The following is a 22,917-nucleotide window of genomic DNA, read 5'->3' as shown; positions in this document are numbered from 1 at the left end:
AACATGTACCTCATGGCTTTTTTGCTCAGTACAGTGTATTGAATTCTGTCACTACTGAGCAGTAATACCAAACTTCGGGGGTAAAAGGAACAGTTTTGATCATGTATTTCCAATTTAATGCTTACCAAGCCATGAACATAAATCATCAGTCAGGTATATGGTCTTTTTGGATGTGACTCTGTACAGTTTGAGAGCTAGGTACCAATATTTTGGAGGAACCTTCCATCTTCAGGGTAGAAGTGAGCTGAATGTGTAAAACAGTATGTAATATAAGAATGAAAGGGTTGGGACTGGGGCTGTAAATCAGCCAACTGAACCATTGCCCACAAAAGGGCTGTTTTCTCAAGGAAGACAAAATATGTATCAGGAAGGAAGGAGGGGAAGAGAGATGCAAGACAGATTTTTAAAATGCAAAAGACAGTAGAAGTGAAGAAGCACAGGAGGAAGGAAAGAGAATCAAACGTGGAGGGGCGGAGGGGTAGACAGAGAGAAAAAAGGAGGATATTGAATAGGCCCTTCGAAGGGCCAGGGTAGAGAAACCAAGTCATCACATATCCTTTGGAGGTGGTTCCCTCTGTTCCTTTGGGGTGAAAATGGGAGGCTTCTCCAATTTCCTGAGTTCATGACAAATAGCTCAGATCATGAGTGAACTACTCAAATATCCCTTTCTGGGTAGTTTATCTGCTAACAGGTACTGTTGTTGGTTGGTTGTACTTAGATTTATTTTGACTAATACATTGGGACTATATGCCAGCTTAACAGTTGATGCTGTTCATGTTTGGGTAAAGACATCATGTATTATTGGTTATCTGGAGATCCTTGCTCCCTTCAGCTTCTATGCAAAGTAACTACCCAAAAGCTTCTGCCACTACTACTTAAAGAATATATCTTCACAGACTTGAGAGTCAAGCAATACCCAATAGCAAGTGGAACAGAAAGACTGATCTAAAACGACCTAATCTTATTTCTGGAAGTGAAGGGGTAGAATATGGGATGGTGGGGAAAAGGTATGGCTGGAGTGTGTGGGATGATAGGGATGGGAATATGAAAAAGGGAGGGACGGGGCAGAGTAAAGTCCTAGAAAGGGCTACATCATATCTAAAATGGTGCTCCAACATGGTGGTGAACTGTTTGGTTCCATAAGAAGCAGGGAAATTTTGACTTGTGTGACTACTGGCTTCTAGAAACGAATTTCTCCACAGAGGTTATTTTCCTTATAAAATAACAGTATGCTGTTGTGGCAGTACTTTCAGTTATGGGAAGGCCAAACTTCCCAGCCTCAGCCCACCCAGTAAAGTGTATTTTTAGTGTAAACACTTGTCTAAGAAGATTTCTTAAATGAATAAGATGGCTAACTAAGGAAGCTTCAGCTTAACACAGGCTGGTTCTAGTCTATTCTACGTCCATAAAGTGTTAAGTTTCAGCAAATGTGAACAACTCAAGTCTGTGTACAAATAAACATATCCACACCTGGTCTGGAGTCCCTTGAGTTTTATGGCTTACCTCAAGATCGAAAGACTGTTTACAACCTCTATTGAAAAGTCATCAATTAAATGTAATTAGCAAATTAATTATTATTCTCATTTGTATCATTCATATCTTGCTGTGGTGATGTTAGGCTCAGATAATACTGCACAGGATTTACAAATATGGTCAAGGAATTGCTTCTGGCATACAACACCTGGTTAGGAGTCACTACATTCGGAGAAGTCTTCATTGCATGAATCAAATCCCTTTGAAATCTATGTAACAAGTGGCATGCTTCCTGTGGCTTATTACTTGCTTTCAGATGAAGTATTTTGTTCATAGTAAACTTGTCATTCAGAAGCTGAGAAGGAAATGTGGATATCATACTTGTATAATCAAAGTGCTGGAAGGGGCATCCACCTTCAGCCAATGGAGTCAAGTTAGATTTCTGTAACAGATGTCAGAATTAGCATATGATAGTAGTTTCAGGTGTCTCTACAAAATGTATATTGACCTGTATTATATATATATATATAGTAAAAAGTAAAGGTATCCCTGTAACAGGCTGTGGAGGCCCATAGGGTTGTGAGATATTGAGGTTCCCACATTTTCTAAGAGAGTTGGTTCATAGATGGTGGCAAGGTTGTCAGCCCTACGCGCCAGCCACCCTTTACCCCCAAGAACATTCCAAGAATATTCCTGCTACTCATTTCTGTTAGAGGCTGAGTCAACCCCAGGGCCATAGTGCAGCTGGAAAAATTAGGTCAATTGAAAAAAATCCAATGACCTCATCCGGGCTCAGTGCCGCGATCTTCCGGTTTGTAGCATAGTGCCTCAACCAACTATGCTACCGCATACCCCTGTATTATATATATAGGTGAACATAAACATACACCCTCAGTTTCAAGCTTGGCCAACTATACTATAACATGAAGGTGATGTTATGTGTGTCAGAAGGGATTTTGACTTGGTCTTTTATATCCCTTACACTAACAAAGTTGAGTCATCACACAAAATTACTCTTGGCAGTTTTTGTGGTTTCCCATGATCCCTTTAGACAAATGGTGGACTAATACATCAAATTGGGATGTGACCGCTTCCTTCCACATTCTTTCCAATTCATCAGTTCTATCTGATACAAGTCTGAGCTAGTGACACGTCATTAAATAAACCATATATCAGTATGAAGAGTTCTGTCTTCTGGGATACAACATGTGCAGCCAATTGAAAGTCATATGACATCTGAGAGGGACATGTTGCCTCCACCTTCAGCATCAAAGAATAATGTGTATATATTAACAGCCTTCAAGTGCATACAATCCCATCTACCACTTCTACACTACATGTTTCGGCAGTATGCTGCCATCTTCAGGTGTATCGATCCGTCAACTATTTCACTGCTTGCCTTTATATGTCCATTTACAAAGAATATTAAATTTGTATACGTCCTTATATAACAATAAAGTTTATGTGTTTAAAACTTGTTAAAATCTATTATCCCATACATCATATTTTAAAACTCATGTGTATTGTCGCGTGTTGGGCGTATATCGCGACAAATAACTTCACGCCGTATTTGATATAGCGAATTTTATTTCACATTCGCACTTACAGTCACCCAAATTACAGATTTACGATTACTGCTATCTGCAGTATCACAATTAGTACACTCCAAATGCCAGAATACAACTGACGTCGCCGACTGCCACAGTAGAACTGACTGGTAGCTGCTGTGCAGCTCACTTATATAGCTGCAGTGCTTGCCTGTTGCGTAATGAGTGCCACGTCACAGTAGGAAGTTGATTACGGTTATGTAGCGTTGCGCGTTACGTCACCGCGGAGGGGAGGGAGGGAGCACTACGTTACCGCCACGCGCCTGTGACCTGAGTTGCCACGTTGCTGCTGGGTAGGGAGGGGTTCTCCGTTGCGCAACATGTTACACTATTATTGATCATCCACTATGGGGGCCGTTCTTATGTTTCTAATGTTGTGTGTATATTATGTCTTATGATGTGTCCCACCCTTGTGGCTGCATGCGTTGTATCGGAGTTTTAAAATATGATGTATGAGACAATAGATTTTAACAAGTTTTAAATACATAAACTTCATTATTACATAAGGACGTATACAAATTTATATTATTTGTAAATGGACATACAAAGGCGAGCAGTGAAATAGTTGACGGATCGATACACCTGAAGATGGCAGCATACTGCCGAAACATGTAGTGTAGAAGTGTTAAATGAGATTGTATGCACTTGAAGACTGTTAATATATACACATCCACATCATGGATATGAATCAGTGCAACAGGACGCTAAAATACAACATATCAAAGAATAAGACAAGCAAGAAACCAGTTGTGTGTTATGCATTAATATGGATTGATAGCAGTTAAGAACAAGACCATAATGTGACAGCAATAAATGGAACTGGAGGTAGCACTGCACTGACTGGTATGAAGTCATAACCTTTAATGGAAATAGTTACATAATGTGCAGTCAATGAAAGAGCAGTTTCAAAGTGTCCTTCAGGAGCTATAAATTAAACAGTTACTCAAGGTAAGCATTAACTGTGGGAGCTACAGATAAGTACTATCAAATATTCTCACTGAGTTTTCAGCAGGCATTTCACTAGCAAATAGAAAAATCAAATTTGGGTCTGATGATCACAAGCCATCTGTATAGTACAGGGAGATCAAAAAATTGTGCACATCATACTAAAAGTTCTTATAAATTGTATTGCAGTTAATATAATTATATCTCCTACTGCTAGATGGTGCTGTAGGAGTACTAACAGTGAGTAGAAACACCATCTGTTGTGTATTGGTCATATGGCATCTGTAGTATAGCTTTGTTTATTGCGTGACAGAGATGTAATTTTCCTAAGAACGAGTTTTCATTGCGGAACATTATTTCGCCAGTCGTTCTTCACTGACGAAGCGTGGTTTTGCCTTAGTGGCTATGTGAACAGGCAAAACAATAGGATTTGGTCATCTGAAAATCCACACGTGTTACATGAAAGCCCTTGCACTGTCAGAAGATTGGAGTGTGGTGTGCTGTATCACATCAAGTAGTGGGCCAAATTTTCTTTGAAACAACAGTGAACAGTCCAGCGTACCAAGACATAATTACACAGTTTATTGCGCTTCCTGAAGTTGATGAACGTGAGTGTTGCTTGCAGCAAGACAGTGCCACATGTCACGCATCTAATGAAACCATGGAGTTCTTGCACGAGTTTTTCAGTGAGTCTCATTTCGAAAGGATTGTGGCCCCCGCTGTTTGCTCGNTTTTTCTTGACTGGATTCTAATTTCGCCAGGAAATCCTCTTTGTCTTTTTTTCGGTTGGCCTCCATTCTGTCTTCCATCCGCAATCGGTCGGCATCTGCTTTTACTTGATTTGCCCTCATCTCTTCTTGATGGGTTTTCATATCGGCGTCTAATTTGGCCAGGAAATCTCTGTCTTTCCTCCTATTGGCCTCCATTTCTTCCTTGTTGGTTTTCATGCTGGCGTCTATTCTTGCCAGCATTTCCATCATCTGCTGCATCTCCATTTTGTAGCAGTACAATATTCGTTGCACAACAATTCAAATTGTCACGTGTCTTCAGATCGAATCTCGTCGGTCACGTGTGTAAGTCCAAATCCCGTCAGTCACGTGTGTAAGTTCTAATCCCACTTCTGACACCAATTGTCGCATGTTGGGCGTATATTGCGACAAATAACTTCACGCCATATTTGATATAGCGAATTTTATTTCACATTCACACTTACAGTCACCCAAATTACAGATTTATGATTACTGCTATCTGCAGTATCACAATTAGTACACTCCAAATGCCAGAATACAACTGACGTCGCCGACTGCCACAGTAGAACTGACTGGTAGCTGCTGTGCAGCTCACTTATATAGCTGCAGTGCTTGCCTGTTGCGTAATGAGTGCCACGTCACAGTAGGAAGTTGATTACGGTTACGTAGCATTGCGCGTTACGTCACCGCGGAGGGGAGGGAGCGCTACGTTACCGCCACGCGCCTGTGGCCTGAGTTGCCACGTTGCTGCTGGGTAGGGAGGGGTTCTCCGTTGCGCAACATGTTACACTATTATTGATCATCCACTATGGGGGCCGTTCTTATGTTTCTAATGTTGTGTGTATATTATGTCTTATGATGTGTCCCACCCTTGTGGCTGCATGCGTTGTATCGGAGTTTTAAAATATGATGTATGAGACAATAGATTTTAACAAGTTTTAAATACATAAACTTCATTATTACATAAGGACGTATACAAATTTATATTATTTGTAAATGGACATACAAAGGCGAGCAGTGAAATAGTTGACGGATCGATACACCTGAAGATGGCAGCATACTGCCGAAACATGTAGTGTAGAAGTGTTAAATGAGATTGTATGCACTTGAAGACTGTTAATATATACACATCATGGATATGAATCAGTGCAACAGGACGCTAAAATACAACATATCAAAGAATAAGACAAGCAAGAAACCAGTTGTGTGTTATGCATTAATATGGATTGATAGCAGTTAAGAACAAGACCATAATGTGACAGCAATAAATGGAACTGGAGGTAGCACTGCACTGACTGGTATGAAGTCATAACCTTTAATGGAAATAGTTACATAATGTGCAGTCAATGAAAGAGCAGTTTCAAAGTGTCCTTCAGGAGCTATAAATTAAACAGTTACTCAAGGTAAGCATTAACTGTGGGAGCTACGGATAAGTACTATCAAATATTCTCACTGAGTTTTCAGCAGGCATTTCACTAGCAAATAGAAAAATCAAATTTGGGTCTGATGATCACAAGCCATCTGTATAGTACAGGGAGATCAAAAAATTGTGCACATCATACTAAAAGTTCTTATAAATTGTATTGCAGTTAATATAATTATATCTCCTACTGCTAGATGGTGCTGTAGGAGTACTAACAGTGAGTAGAAACACCATCTGTTGTGTATTGGTCATATGGCATCTGTAGTATAGCTTTGTTTATTGCGTGACAGAGATGTAATTTTCCTAAGAACGAGTTTTCATTGCGGAACATTATTTCGCCAGTCGTTCTTCACTGACGAAGCGTGGTTTTACCTTAGTGGCTATGTGAACAGTGAAAACAATAGGATTTGGTCATCTGAAAATCCACACGTGTTACATGAAAGCCCTTGCACTGTCAGAAGATTGGAGTGTGGTGTGCTGTATCACATCAAGTAGTGGGCCAAATTTTCTTTGAAACAACAGTGAACAGTCCAGCGTACCAAGACATAATTACACAGTTTATTGCACTTCTTGAAGTTGATGAACGTGAGTGTTGCTTGCAGCAAGACAGTGCCACATGTCACGCATCTAATGAAACCATGGAGTTCTTGCACGAGTTTTTCGGTGAGTCTCATTTCGAAAGGATTGTGGCCCCCGCTGTTTGCTCGATTTGTCACCTGCAGATTTTTTCTTTTGCGGGTACCTCAAAGGAATTGTTTATAAAAACAATCCACATACATTGGATGACCTCAAGAGGAACATTACGATGGCGATTAACAGCATCAGTTTACAGGTGCACCACAAAGTGGCCTCAAACATGGTAAAAAGAGCTCGTGTATGCATTGCTGAACAGGGAAGCCATTTAGAACATATGTTGCAAAGACATGATTTGATTTTGCATTTCTAAGATGTAAGGTTATAAACATTAATAGTAAGTGCTGTATGTCTTTTAGTTTGTGCATTAAACCAGCAAAATAAAATTGCTTACTGTGATGTGCGCCACTTTTCGATCTCCCTGTATATTGTGTACTGTTCCATTAGATCACATAAACTGTGGAGTTATTGGAAATAAGTCATTCTGAGGACGATTAAATGTAACAACTGTGAAAATGGTTTCCCATAAACTATAAACTGCTTCTTCAGCTTCTAATACAAAATATAATATAAAGAGAAGGTAAATGAGATTTATTTCTCCCTTACAATTAAAGGTAGGAAATAATGCTAGTAAGTACTGGCAGTGTTTTTATTTTTTCAACCCTCAACTTATTAGCAAACTTGTCAAAAGTTGCACATGTAGGATGCATTTTATGTTTTGACTTTGAAGCTAAAATTAAGCTTGACAGTACAGGCAAACATATTTTTACAGAAAAGTACCAAGCATTTGTAAGTAAATTTACCACGTTCGCATGTTATGTGGTTCTTCCACCTGTGGCAGTGCCTGGTCATCATGCAGGTAGTGCAATATTATGACATACATGTAGAACTGTATCCTCTGTGTACATATCCCTTTCTCATTTTCACTACTGGCATTTCGTTAACTCTCTCCTTTACACTTGAGTTTAAAGAAGTATTCACAAATACGTTAATCAAAAAACTATCACAACTAATAGTCATTTTGTAAATAATTTTTTAGAAAAGGTTTCTTACATTCCGAATTTATTTTCTAAATCTTACTTTCATTGTACCTTACCAGAATATGTCTTACATCATATGTCTTTCCACTCCCCACATATGGGGCACTGTCTGTTTTGAGCATTTCACATACAAATTTTTAACTTACATATTCCTCCATTATACGAGCCAGTTTAGCATAGTCAGTATAGCAAGTGGCTATGGGCTGGACGACCAAGGGTTTGGAGTTCCAAGTCCAAGTAGAGTCAAGATTTTTCCTTCTCACGTGATCCAGACCCACCCAGTCTCCTACCCAATGGGTACTGGGGGTAAAGCGGCCGGGACGTGAAGCTGACCACTCACCTCCAACTAGGGCCAAGGTCAAGAAACTGTGGATCTATGCATCCAGTCCCTCATACGCCTTCATGGGATAATGCTTAAATTTAAAATTTTATTCCTCCATTATGCCCATTCTCTTCTTTCATCTTTATAACAACATTTAGCACGTTCTCTTCTCCCAGTTCTCTTCATCAGTACCCCATTCTATCTTACAGTATTTATATTCATTCTATTTACCAGTTTAAATATTTTACACCATAAATGCACAGCTGACTTTAATCCTGCTTTAACTGGTGTCTTCTCATAATCTTCATTATTTCTTTGTCTCAAGGTCTCTATTTGCACTTCATTATAAATATCCCTCAATGAAGCTAATAAAGGGATACAATGACTTATAATTCTGCTCCTAAAGTTTCCCTCTATTCTACAAACCAGGGTATGTCATCACACTGTGCATGTAACCTTATGTAAGAGAACTCCTATGTATGAATTTCCCACTGGGGTATGAATACTACGTAGAAGGATGCTGAAAACAGAAGCTAGCAGCCTTCTGATCATAATGTAGTGGTCTGTGTGGCTGATAATGATGTACCCTCATTCCCAAAGTAAATGGAGTATATTTTAAAGTCCGTGCCTCCTGATATAATATTAGCTAAGGCATTCTTCCTATCATTCACCATCCCTCCACCTTACAATCTGGAAATCATACAAAGAATAAGTAGTAAAAATTTTATTACCTGAATATAGCTACAGCTTGGTACTGAATATGTGTATCTGCCTCCTTCCAGACCATACATGTGCCTAATGCTGTAGCGATAGCGATGGGCATCCTTCTGCCAGGAATGGGTGCACCCTGAGCCACATTCTGGACTAGGCTGAGAATATTCAGTGCTCCAGAAATTCAGAGCTTCTTCAACAGGCATACCAGCATCCTTGAGAAACAGAGTAAACTGTCTGCGAGCCTCATGAGTGAGGCGATGTCTTGATTGGAGGACTTTATAAAGATGAGCCATGCATGGTGGAAAGTAAATACTTTGTGAATTCACATCTTGAGCTGTCATTCTAGCCCCAGTCACTTGAGAAATATTATCGTTGAATCTGACAACAAGAACAAAATTACCTTTTGGATTAACAGTTTTAAACTAAATTTAATAAAATGCAGGAATATAGTAAGGGGTTATTCAGAAGTTTCACAAAAAAAAATTAATAAAATTTATGTATGATTATTAGGCCATGCCACAGCACAGGCAGTTAAGTCACCAGCTTCTCATTTTAGAGGACATTTCCAGGACAGTCCATTTGGAATTTTTGGACAAAACGTCACTGGGACAGCAGGCTCTTCTCTGATTAATTAGTTTGGTTCTCCCGCCTCGGTTATTATTCCACCAGTGCTTCATTCTCTCATCTGTCATTTCAGGCTGGTATAAAGACTGGTGCATATATTACACTCGGGGATCATATGTGTAAATTAAATAATGAAGAATAATATGTGGTAGAGTCATTAAGTTCATGGAATGTGGTTTTATCGCATCATATTACAAGGTATTCACATACACTTATGCAGATCCACATCTGCCCTCAAAATAGTTGCTGTTGGCCACTATGGAAGTCTCCCAACGTTGATATAGGTGTCAAAAACATTGCTGAAACATATTGGCAGTAAATTCCCATATGACACGTTGCAGCCATTCCATGAACTTATTGACTGTGGTAGTATATTATCTGCCAATCACAGAGGCCGCATGATCAAAGGCATGAACCGTCTTCGCCCACTCGAACACTGGGATTATGGGTTCGAATCCAACTCAAGGCATGGATGTCTGTGTGCATTCATTGTGTGTAGGTAGCAGCCTTGCAATGGGGTGATCCCTTGTTCAAGGAGTCCTACCAACCGTACAGATTAAGAAACTGAGAGTGTTAGTCCCTTTCTTGGTTCAAGGAGAGCAGCATAGGCTGACCTTGAAGCTAGCTGCACATCAGTAAATCAGTCTCAATTAATGGGAAACACAAAACCAGGCTCTTTAAAATCATAAACTTTCACTGGTACAGAAGTTGTCATTTTAGCACGGTCTTTCTGGACCCATACTACCCCAAATTTTAGTTTAACAGATATGTAGCAGGTGGCTAAGTTTACCCCTAAAAAACTTACCCACTTGATTTTTTTTTTCTAATTGGAGGAGATAAATTAAGCAGCCTCCCAGTTTGCTCAGGCTTCTCTCACTAGATAACTACAGGATCAGCTGCACTCCCCACTATGCATACATTTTATCCACTTCACACAAAGAATACTTAAAACTGAATGGACAATGTTTGTTAAGAATGTGTGGGGCTGTATTTGTGCCATCCCATATTTTCATGCTGTGGTGGTTAAGCACTGGGTCAGTTTTACCCTTGTAAAAAAAAGTAAAGTAAAGCTATCCCTGTACCAGGCCATGAAGGCCCACAGGGTTGTGAGATGTTGAGGGTACCACATTATCAACACAACTGGCTCAAAGATGCCGGTAAGGTTGTTGGACTTAAGAGCCGGCCGTGCTTTACTCTCCAGGAAAATTATTTAATTAATTCCTGATACTCATTTCTGTTAGAGGCTGAGTGAACCCCAGGGCCATAGTGCAGCTGCAATGATTAGGTCAACTGAAAAAAATCCCACGACCTCATTGGGACTTGAACCTGCGACCTTCCATTTTGTAGCATAGCCCCTCAACCAACTATGCTACCGCATGACCCGTTTTACCGTTGTATTCGATATAATTCTATTATGGTTTCAGAGAATGAATACCAGAATTAGTGTCCACCAAGAATTACAGTGAGAAAACACTAACCTTCTTCCCAAATCCTGTGCAAGCTGGTGTAGTCGAGGATCATTCAGTGCTTTATGTAGACATCCTCTGCTTTCTATGTGTTTCATACCAAATTCCAGATGCAGGTGGAACAGGATTGTAAGAAGATGCTTCCACTTCCCACAGGGTACAATGCATTTCCCTGATTTCAATTCTACTTCACGTTTCTGAACTAATGGCAAGCACATTCTGAATGGTACTGGAATAAGAAGAATCAAGTGAACAAAACACTAATCATATATTAATTTTAAAAATGTGTGAAATTTATGCTAGAATATATATTTTGTTGGAGATGGGATAGCACAGTTGGTGGAGCATCTAGGGTATGGGCTAAATGACCAGGGACTCAGGGTTTGATTCCTGGCAGATGCAACGGTCTTTTGCCTCCCCATATTGTCTGAACAGATTTGCATTCACCAAGCCTCCTCTTAGATAGGAACTGGAGGCTCTTTCCATGGGAATAAAGTGGGTGGGGCATGGAGTTACCCATGCACCTCCACCCAGTGAAGTTTGCATGAAGCTGTACCCCCACTCACAGTATGTCTTCATGGTGTGCTTAACTAAGCACAGGGATAACTTTCTATAATTACATATTATGCCATTCTGCCTACTAATATTTCTGCTGCACTAGTTCAGGTTTTTTAGGAATATTTCTTCTTTTCCAAGCCTATTTCCCCAAGGAATGATCACTTCTGTGATGTGTCTGCCTGCTTGCATCCACCTGACCCTAATGAAAGCTAGTATGGACATCATGTCATTGAAGGCTATCATATTTCTGTACATATTATTTCCCTATCATCATGAATACCAACACAGAATATCTGGAAATATCTGAGGTGATAGTGACATTGGTACCATCAATTCTTGCTACATTTATCATCACTTTTAGCTAAACTGTTATAAATGTATCGAAAATGCTTGAAATCCTTGTTAACCTGCCCAAATAAAACTTTTCCTACCCATATAACATTTGTGTATGTGCATTAATGTTACAAAACCATCAAATGGATTGAAACTAACATCAAATAAATACTATACAAGTGATCAAATTAGAGACGATGGGCAAGACACGCAGCATTCACACATAAAAGAGGAGTGCATACAAAATTTTGGGTGGAGAATCCAAAGGGAAGAGACTAATTGGAGGATCTGGTCTAGAAATTCATTCTACAGAAAGCAAAGGTTCATTACCACGTTTACAAGAGCCCACAACTGATCCTTGTCCTTAACCAGACGAATCCAGTGCTCCCACCTAAATGTCAGCACCATGGTTTTCAAATATCCATGGTCCATATTTTTCTGTTGGAAGTAAAACTACTGATGTAGGTAGGACAGCATTGTTAACATACTGTTTTAGTATCATACATTATGACATCTTGACAACATTCATGTGATGTGAATTTGTATATATTAACAGCTATGAATACAAATACATTGCATATTCTAAGGAAAAAAAATATATTAACATTGCATACAAGAGCAGTTTGGTAATAACTAAACATATTATCGTCTCACCATGTATGTTATAATGTGAACAGCTTTCTGGATGAGTTTCCCTGAATGTATGGATAGCTGTTTCCTGTTTTATCATAATTTTACAAACATGTTTCACTGTTGATAGGAACTGAATAAATTCCACTGATATATTTGGTGAGAGCTGGATGATCTCTTTCACATGTTTGTACAGTATCTTCAACACATTTGTAATTTGTTTATAATTCAGTGCAGTCAAACGGTTAACAAATAAATTGGTTTCTGCTTTTAACACAAATATCTTGAAGTTATAACATGAGAGTGACAGCAACCTGAAAACGATGTGAAATCATGTAAAGCAAAGTTGTTTTTAAGATATTATATTTAAGCACCTGTTGCACTATACACTTCTATATGTATAATATAAAAACCGTCATAAATGCAACAATTTATTGTAGTTCTTTGTCTTTCTTCTTTTACACTACATGTTTTGGCCATAGCTGGCCATCATCAGGTGTATTTCGCTTACATAGCTGTCACACTGCACACAATTTAAAATTTAAAAACACCAGCTTTCTTAATTGTCATTGCTGCGCTTCAATCGGTTCCGATATACCAGAATCCCCTTGCTGATTTTGTCAGTTATGTTTAAAATCTCTGTTAATGTACACTCGTCAATTTGATTTAGAATTTTTAAAATCTACAATTTAAATTTAAAATTTAAATTACAGGGATACCTGCTCTATGTCTACATGTGCTGCAGCGGCTACTTCTTCCTTTCAGCACCGTTCACTTATTATTCTGTGCAGGCTCCCTGTGTGCGTGCCGCTGCTTATCTTTAATACGTTTTTAAATTTTAAATCACGTGCAGTGTGACAGCTACATAAGCAAAATACACCCGATGATGGCCAGTTATGGCCGAAACATGTAGTGTAACAGAAGAAAGTCAAAGAACTATAATAAATTGTTGCATTTACGACGGTGCTTATATGATACATATAAAAATTTATTAAGACTTTATAACATTACAAACTTATGGAGCTGAGCCCCTCTTGAGGGGAAGCCAAATCGCAGCATTTTATGGAACCCAAAGGTTCGTTACCATGTTCACAAGAGCCCTCCACTGGTCCCTATCTTGAACCAGATCAATCCAATCCATACCATCCCATCCTATCTCTAAGATCCATTTTAATATTGTCCACCCACCTACGTCTTGGTCTTCCCAGTGGTCTCTTTCCTTCTGGCTTCCCACCAATATCCTACATGTATTCTTCTTCTCCCCCATTCATGCTGCATGCCTTGCCCACCTCATCCTCCTTGACTTGATCATTCTAATTATACTTGGAGAAGACTACAAGTTATGAAGCTTCTCATTATGCATTAACCCTCTTCAGTCAAAATATTCTCCTCAACACGTTTTCAAACACCTTCAGTCTATGTTCCTCCCTTAATCTTTATAACATTAATTTATGAAAATGTTATTCACAGTCAAGGTCCTGGGTATTAATCACATGGTCCATATGTTTTACAATGTAATAAAAACTGTTCAGAGTACAATGATTCCTGTACATGGAGGTTACATTCCTGAAAAATACCACAGGTGGCAAGATCAAGGCCTTATGACAAGTTGGCGGTTAGGAGAACTACACTTGCTGATAACATTCATTCATTCATATTTATTCATTCCATAAATCGATAACTGGCCAAAGATTCAGAACAAGTCAATAAACATTCTTGGCACAACAAGACAAACACAAGTCAACAGTATATAATACTGCTTTTAAAACATAAACTCCGTGGTTTTAGTCCGCAAGTGAACTATACCGACCAACCGAGCGACTGCCGCTTGTTGGCGAAGTTAATGCCAACTTCTGCAGATAGAGGGTGTCACGTGGTCAGGGCAATGAATCCCCACGGCCGTTAATCTTTGGATATCTAATGTTATACAAGGTGGTTCAAATATGACCGGGGCTGATTTTTTTTAAACATAATTGCCAAACACTTACTTGCCCATGTCAGTCATCAACTTACTCTAATTATGGTTTTCAAAAAACAATATGATTATAAATAATGACAAGACTAAAGCTATGTTATTCCAGTTAAAGAAACCGCATGACATCTCAGGGCCAGATATTATTTTTAATAATATAAAAATTAAGTATACATCTCAGTTTAGATTTTTAGGTATTAATATAACTCAAAATCTCAAATGGAGTGTACATATTCAGTCCTTGTGTTCAAAATTGAATAAGGTATGTTATATTATTAAATCTTTGAAAGATGAGGTAAGTTTACATATACTCAGGAATATATACTTTGCCAAATTTCAATCGTTGGTAAGTTATGGGTTGATTTTTTGGGGAGGAGAAAATGAAAGTATTAAAGTCTTTAAAATACAAAAAAGGATGCTTCGTTTCATGAAAGGTGTAAATAACAGAGTGTCATGCAGACCTTTATTTAAAGAATTGAAGATTTTAACTATTACGTCCTTGTACATCATAGAGGTGTTGTGTTATTTTAAGAGATATAATATATACACTACGAGAAATACTGATTTATACGAGTATAATACTAGGAGGAAAGATGATCTTCATGTACAACAATGTAACACATCAGTTTTTAAGAAAAGTGTTATTAATGTGGGCATTAAATTATATAATATACTTCCTTTGGAAGTTAAAAAGTCAAAGGGATGTAACGAATTTAAACATAAATTAAAATTATTTTTATTTGATCGTCCTTTCTATACATTGAATGAGTTTCTTCAACAGGGACATGAGGAAGCATAGCAAGGTTTTTTTAATTAACAAAAAAAGAGAAGGAAAGGGAATTGTAGTAGTTATTGTTATATTTTTAAAATTCTTAGTTATGTTGTAAGGCAAGTACAGTTTTATTTTTAGTCTAATACATTCTAGGATTATAGAGCTTTTAACAATGATGTATTTAGTGAGTTGACTTGTTCAAGTGTTGCAGTTGTAACAGTATGAATGCAAATAAATATGAATATCTTTAAGACTTTGTGTCCCATGAATCACTAAGGATGATTTACTATTCTTATTTTCATGCTGTTATGTCATATGGTATAATCTTCTGGGGGAATTCCCTTTATAGTACCAATACATTTAAACAACAAAAAAAAGGTCATAAGAAGTATTACAAATTCCAGAAATAGGGATTCCTGTAGGGAGTTGTTTAAGAAACTAGATATATTACCATTTTATTCTCAGAATATATTTTCATTACTAATTTTTGTAATTGATAATATCTCCTTATTTAAACAAATTCAGAGTTATATGATATCAACACCAGAGGTAAAAATAATTTTTACCCTTCACAACCAAGGTCGTCTGTCTATAAAAATTGTGTTTATTATATAGGTATAAAGGCATTTAATCACTTACCTCCTTGCATAAAAAAAATTGATAATAAGAATCAATTCAAAATTCTCTAAAAACCTACCTTCTATTGAATTGTTTTAATTCACTGAAGGATTTTTTAATAGTGATTACTAATTTTTAATGTTAATTTTTAAGGTTTTATGTATCATAGGTGCTTTATTTTGGCATAAGTATGTTATCATCTACTTTTTGGTATGATGATTTTTTACAATATTAAATTTAAGATGTTCTTATGTTTAATGTTAAAGTAGGATGATAAACAGTTTGGTTTATTGTTTGATCTGACCTATGCTTATTTTCATAGCATGTGTATTTTAGTTACTTGTCTGTGACTGGTTCTATATCCGTCAGGTGTATGTGTAGCCTAGATTGGATCGACGGAATTTTACAATGGAATAAATAAATAAATAAATAAATGTGACAAATAAAAATCACTAATTTGAATTCAAAGCAGCATGTCATTGCATGAGTGAGAACGGTAAAAACACAGTTTAATCCTTTAAGTCACAGTGGATGACATACATACCACCAGCTTTCAACATTTAAAAACTCTGCAATCTGTCCACACAGTGTACTTAAGGGCCCTCTACGATTTTCAGAATAGACAGCAATCATTTGCCTGTACACTATTAACCAAGTGATCTTTGCAATGGTGACACTTGCACTATCTGTGAAGCAGGATATGAATTTTTAAATATTATTTATGTTAATTTCATGCTTCAAAGGCTTGCTGTTTTACATATCAGACGTGCACATACCTTAGTACAAAATGTCCAGCTCTGTCCAATGAGGTGCCATCATTTAAATATTCAAAGTTCTTGGGTATATTAATTTCTCCATTTTCGATAGATAGTAGAAACTCAAATCTTTGTTGTACACATTTATGTAATGTGTGTAAAGCAATGTTACCTCTTGGTGGTTTCATGTAGTAGGTCATAATGAGGTAGCAGTACACAAGCTGCCAAACAATCTGATTCGGTTCCCAGCTTAGGATAATGTTTATCACTCCAAAAAAGCTTGTACAGTTACACAGGATAGTACACTATTAGTGTGCCTAATCCATATCATCACAAGGCATAAACCTAAAAACATTAATAAAAACATGTCTGTTGCTTATAATAATAGCAACAGAGCAGCACATTAAAATAAACTGGATATTACAATGCTAATACAGGTCTTAATAGTTTTTACATTTAATTCCACAAAGTCACTCTTTAATCTAAAAATATAAATACGTTTCAGAATAAAATTAAAAAGACAGAAACTAAAGGGTAAAGTCAGGAACAAATTGGTGATTTATTTCATGCATATTTAAGCAATATTAACATTGCTGGTACAGAAAGATTTTTAAGCACTGCTTCACTAACAAAACATGTGTCTTGAAAGAGCCTATATGTAATTTATTCTACACATTACACTAATAAAGCAATTTTTTCAGATAAATAATGCTGCTGATAACATCAGTAAATTCCTTTGTAGCATTGATGTATAGGTTTAACTTAATTAACTCCATCAAAATTGGTCCTTCTTGTGAAGTCAACAGCTGCTCAGCCACTTGAGATATTCGCAACATTTAATGGGATCAGAAGGTTTATAATAGTCCTCACTTGAGCCTGAACTGGGTGAATCAGTCCATACCACCCTACCTCATTTCTCCAAGATCCATCCTAATATTCCACTTACATCATCAAGATTTTACTAGTTGTCTCTTCCCTTCTAGTTTTGCAACCAAAACCCTGTAAGCATTAATCTTCTCTGCCACGCGTGGTACATGCTCTACCAATCTCATACTCCTTGATCATTCAAAATACATTTGATGAGCACTACAAGTTGTGAAGCTCATTATGCAGTATTTGTCACCCTTCCATTATTTCATCCCTCTTGGCCAATTCTCCTCAGCAACCCGTTCTCAAACACCTATACCAAACTACAGGAAAAATTGTTTTTTTATATTTTAATCGTTAATCTTCGTTTCTAATCAGCAGTTGAGTGGACAAAGTCCTCTGAGCTGAATGGTAGCAATACCAACATTTCATCTGCTCCCAATTTTTCATGAATCAAATTTTTACTTTGCTACTGTTCTCAAATATTTGATCTCCCGACACATTTTGGGGGGATTTGGATTTATTGGCTATATTTGGTTAGAACTTAACCATACTTATAAATCATAAGAGTGAAAATGGGGAACAAACATATATTTTCTAGTGAAGCTTCTACACATACATAATTAAACTTTTCGTTAAGGAGCAAACATACTATCTACTGACGATTCAACACATACATAATTTAATTCTTTTCGTATTACTACTACGACTACTATTAAACACCACTCAAAACACGGATTACAAACTACCACGAGTCACGGATCACTAAGTACGAGTAATAGCGACACTAGCGACCGACTGCGAGTACACAGATTTCAAATCGTTTGAACATGGTACAATGTGTACGTGCGACGTGGAGGGCGTGGAGCATGTTATAGAATCATAGAATATGACGAACATGACACAGTAACGACCGGTAACGACACAAGTAGTGAAGCTGGTTATGTTGACTGGAAGACTAGCAAGACTAGAAGTTCCGCATCTGAATTTTGGGAACAGACGATTGTGTGTTATCGGCATAATGAAAGTAGATTTTTATGCCGTGTGGAATATTCTCTTTCTACTATTCTTGCTATGCGTCTTATTATACTTGCTATTAGGGTATTTTATTAATTATTAATGTATATTACATTTTGTTGTTGACGCACATCATGCTAATTATTCAGTGTGTCCAGTGGTGGTATTATTGTGTATAGTAGACTCGCCGATTTCGGTCATGTGTCAAGTACCGAGTTTATGCGTGTGTATAGATTACTTTTTAGTATTTACTATGTGCAGGAAATTCGGTGAAGGCAAAGCAGTTTCTTATATTCATACATTTAACACAACTTAATGCAAATTTTATTTTGTTGTATTTGTTTTTAACTGAGATATTGCAGATGACACTGGAACTACCCTCATATCTGGATGGCAGAATGGATTGTGAATTTTCGTGTCCGGTGACACATACATACATATATTTCACATTTCACAAGTCCAATGAACATGAAACTGTCACAAGCATAACACTAACAAACAAAGCAGAAACACAATAAAAAGCTAAACTAATTAATTATTTACTGTATGCTTAAGAAATTCATGAACTGTATAAAATGAGTTATTCATGAGATATGAAAATAGATTATTTTTAAAACTGCTTCTATCTTTTCTAAGACTTTAAATGGTCTTTTGCAATCTATTAAATAACCGAATACCTATAAACATAGTGCCCTTCTGGAAAAGAGAAATATTTGAAGTTGGAATATAAATTTGATTTTTGCTTCTAGTGTTCAGGCCATGAACCTCTGAACCTGAACAGAAATTGGTTTGATTATCTATCAGAAACAATATCAAGGAAAAATATATTCACATGACAATGGTAAAATATCTTAGTTTCTTAAAAAGACTTCTACATGAGTCTCTGGGTCCCACTCCCAATATGATCCTTATAATTTTTTTTTGTAATTTAGAAACTCTAGAATTATTAGTTGAATTACCCCAGAAAACTATTCCATACTCAATAATAGAATGAAAGTAAGAAAAATACACCATTCACGGGGTTTTAAAATTCATAAAATAAGTTAAACTCCTAATTACAAAAATAGCAACACTGATTTTAAGAAGGATGTATTCCACATGACTCTTTGAATTCAATTTATTATCAATTTGTATTCCCAAAAAATTTATTACAAGGGTTACATTCATTACATTTCCAAAGGATACTGCCAGCAAACAGCAGACTGTTTAGGAGCAAAATTAATACTATTAGTTTTGTTAATATTTAAGATCAACTTTTTCGCTATAAACCAATTTACAATGAGAAACAAGGTATCTGCAGCTTTGTACTTAAGCGCACAATAATTTTTTTCCAGTGACCAAAGTACTGGTGTCAACCGCAAAGAGAAAAACATTGGCAAATTTAATGATGCATAATGGCAGAACATTAATATAAATAAATTATAAGGTGAGATGCTTCATACTTACATTATTTCACTGGGAAATAATGTAACACAGAAAGTAGAGTGTAGTGGTTGCTCAAACAAATAATACAGATTTCCTGACTGCCACTTTTGTGTGTTCACTTTAATTAGATCCAATAAAAAAGTTATTTCTCATATACAATTGATCTCTGATGTAATCCAAGAGTGTAGTAGCAAACACCATGATCGACTAGAGATGCACATCAATCCATTGATGCAGCCACTACTGGAAGAACCCAAAAGCAGACGATTGAAAAGGCGTCTTCCAATTGACCTCAAGTGAAAAACGGAGGCTCCTTCGGTGGAAGCATCCTCATCCTGCCATACGCAGGCTTATTAGCCCAATTTTATCACAATAGCTTATAGGATACTGTAATTCTGATTGATATTTAAGTAATATAAAAAAAATTACAATTGAGGGCAATGCTATTATATATATAAATTGGGTGAAACTGTATAACAATGAAATGAAAATTAAAAATACACTGCATGTATAATGGTTTAAAAACTTGAAAGAAGAAACAAAGAAGTATAGTTAAGTCACACTATACATTTGCACAACTAGGACAAAACCTTAAAATTAGTTTTCATAAAATGATATAAGAATTATACAAACAAAATATGAGGCCCCACAGTATACAAAATGTATTCTTTAACATAATGGTGTTTCCTTGAAACAATTTCTATATTGATAATAACAGAACCAAAGTTTTTATGTATTATTTCATATCACAAGCCAAAAAATGGGACCACACACAGTGATTTACTAATAAGCAGTTCTTTACCTTCTTAAAAAGAAAAACAAAATTGAAATATGGTAAAGGCAATATTTATAGGAAGGTGTGGGGAGAACTGGGTAGAACATGTACATTTTTCATGCTAATGTTAGCTCCTGTTGTCCATTAGCCATTGTGGTCAAAGATGAATGCTAAATGAATGTTTTTACACAGCTGCTGCATTATTTTACATTTGTAAAATTAAACTACCTTTAAAAAGTTGCTTACATATCAAAGATCTGTTACAGTCTTTTCTTTATATACATGTGGAAGTTACTCTCTTCACCATTGTATGCTCTCAGAATGAACAGATTTTTTAATAAGTTTTGCACTTTTATTTCATTTATGTATATTTTGAAATAAGAAAACGGAAGGCTAATTGGATTGGTCATACATTATGCAGTAACTGCCTTCTAAAAGAAGTTACTGAAGGAAAGATAGAGGGGCGGATAGAAGTGACCAGAAGACGTAAGAAGATGCTGGATGACCTTGGGGACAGAAGAGAATATTTTCATTTGAAGGAGAAAGCTGCTCTAGATCGCATCAAGTGGAGGAACTGTTTTGGAAGAGACTGCGCACCTGTCGTCTTGACAGATTACTGATGAATGAATGAATGAATGAATGTATATTTATTTACATATGCTGTTACAGTTCCTCATTCCACCATCATATGCTCTCAGAATTAATCACGTTATTTGCTTCAGATTGTGCATGTTTTTCTTTTGTATATGCAGTTTATTTACACATGTATTAGTTTCTCCCTTCACTGTCATATATTCTCTACTTGCAGCAGTGTCAGTGTGTAGTTCTTCCTTTTACCACTATGGTTGCCACTAGCAGCAACATTAAGCTCAGAACAGCAAGTGCATGTAATATTTATATACTAGAAGGACAAATATGATATTAGCACAAGATTTGAAACTCTTGAAACGGGGAAGCAGTTTTAACAATACTATCAGAATTCCCTTTTTTTCCCCTAATAAAAGAAGTGTGTTTAAAAACTACATAAGATAGCAAAATAGTGTGTCATAAATGAAACTGTTCATATGAACCATGTCCTTGCAAACATTTTGTTGTATATGCGCAACCAAAAAAGTATGTGCTAGTATTTTCCTCTCATTTATTCTTGCTATGTTCTACTGACTGAAATTTTATTGAGTTATTAAGCAAATACTTAATTGAGAATAATATGAGTATCATATTCTGTGTATGTATGTAGGTCGTACCGAAAGTCATGAGCAACTTTTTTTTGCATGCAACCTGGGAACAGCAGATGAAAGAGAGTATGGTGGTAGGTGTGTAGGAGTGTAGGAGTGTCCTGTGATGTCAATAGCTTGCATCGTGTGACCAGTATCACTCCTAACAAAATGGCCAACAACAATATGTCCTTTCGCCAGCATGCTGTCATCAAATTTCTTGTGAAAGAGGAAATCCCTGCTGCAGAAATTCACCAGAGACTTCAGCGTGCTTATGGAAATGTGTGTATGGGTGCGAACAGTGTTCGAAGATGGGTGAAACGTTTTAAAGATGGGAACACCAGCATCGAAGATGAGCCTCGGAGCGGTCATCCTCGAACAGCCTCAACCGAATGCAACAAGGAAATAGTGGATGAGATCATTCAAGATGACAGGCGTATCACTCTGGACACAATAGCCCGAAAACTTGGAATAGGGCACAGTGCAGTACAGGAGATGATTGAAAGCTTGGGCTATAGGAAAGTTTGTGCTCGTTGGGTCCCGCAATTGCAAAGATGGGGTGGGAAGTTCTTCCACACCCCTCCTGTAGTCCTGATCTGGCACCCTCCGACTACCATCTTTTCGGATTTGTGAAGGATAAGCTTCATGGACAACGTTTTGAGACAAGGGAGGCAATTCTGAAAGCAGTGCGTCAGTGTCTTTGGATGGCTGGAATGGAATTTTACAGAAGGGGAATTTTCAAACTCCCAGAATGCTGGAAGAAATTTGTACAAAGAAGTGGCAATTATGTGGAAAAATAAAGAAAGGTCTGTAGATTGAGGTGGTGTATTTGGTTTGTCAATAATAAAGCATGTTACTTTACAAAAATTGTTGCTCATGACTTTCAGTGTGACCCTCGTACATTATTACTGATTTTAAGCATTCACGGTGGTTCATGTTGATAGGATCTGATGTCTTTACACTTCAGTCCTGAATATAGGCTATG

The 22,917-nt window shown here is 37.0% G+C and overlaps 1 protein-coding gene across 5 annotated transcripts; it reads right to left on the bottom strand.

Moving 5' to 3' along the window:
- Positions 1–21: 21 nt before the first annotated feature.
- Positions 22–18,237, bottom strand: LOC111863829 (DNA primase large subunit). 5 transcript variants are annotated; one of them, XM_023850558.2, is made up of 6 exons: positions 17,544–18,237; positions 16,656–16,979; positions 12,542–12,831; positions 11,009–11,225; positions 8,924–9,284; positions 22–1,915 (listed from the first exon to the last, which is right to left on the bottom strand). In XM_023850558.2, exons 2-6 carry the CDS (start codon positions 16,832–16,834, stop codon positions 1,568–1,570), a joined length of 1,395 nt encoding a protein of 464 aa, XP_023706326.1. In that variant the 5' UTR covers positions 16,835–16,979; positions 17,544–18,237; the 3' UTR covers positions 22–1,567. The 5 variants fall into 5 exon arrangements, with proteins under 5 accessions (XP_023706326.1, XP_023706327.1, XP_023706328.1 ...); XM_023850559.2 differs by having other exon boundaries at positions 17,581–18,237; XM_023850560.2 differs by having other exon boundaries at positions 18,121–18,237.
- Between the last annotated feature and the right edge of the window lie 4,680 nt (positions 18,238–22,917).

This window comes from Cryptotermes secundus, unplaced genomic scaffold (assembly GCF_002891405.2).
Source record: "Cryptotermes secundus unplaced genomic scaffold, Csec_1.0 scaffold1695, whole genome shotgun sequence".
Taxonomy (NCBI): domain Eukaryota; kingdom Metazoa; phylum Arthropoda; class Insecta; order Blattodea; family Kalotermitidae; genus Cryptotermes; species Cryptotermes secundus.
The sequence above is the reverse complement of the archived record's forward strand: the minus strand, read 5'-3'. Positions and strand labels throughout refer to the sequence as shown.

Excerpts from the sequence above, each read along its gene's own strand:
- LOC111863829 (XM_023850558.2), bottom strand. The coding sequence starts at position 16,834 with ATGACCTACTACATGAAACCACCAAGAGGTAACATTGCTTTACACACA. Across the intron at positions 11,226-12,541 it reads TTCACATTATAACATACATG|TACCATTCAGAATGTGCTTG; the intron begins GTGAGACGATAA and ends TTCTTATTCCAG. Across the intron at positions 9,285-11,008 it reads GCACAGGATTTGGGAAGAAG|ATTCAACGATAATATTTCTC; the intron begins GTTAGTGTTTTC and ends TCTTGTTGTCAG.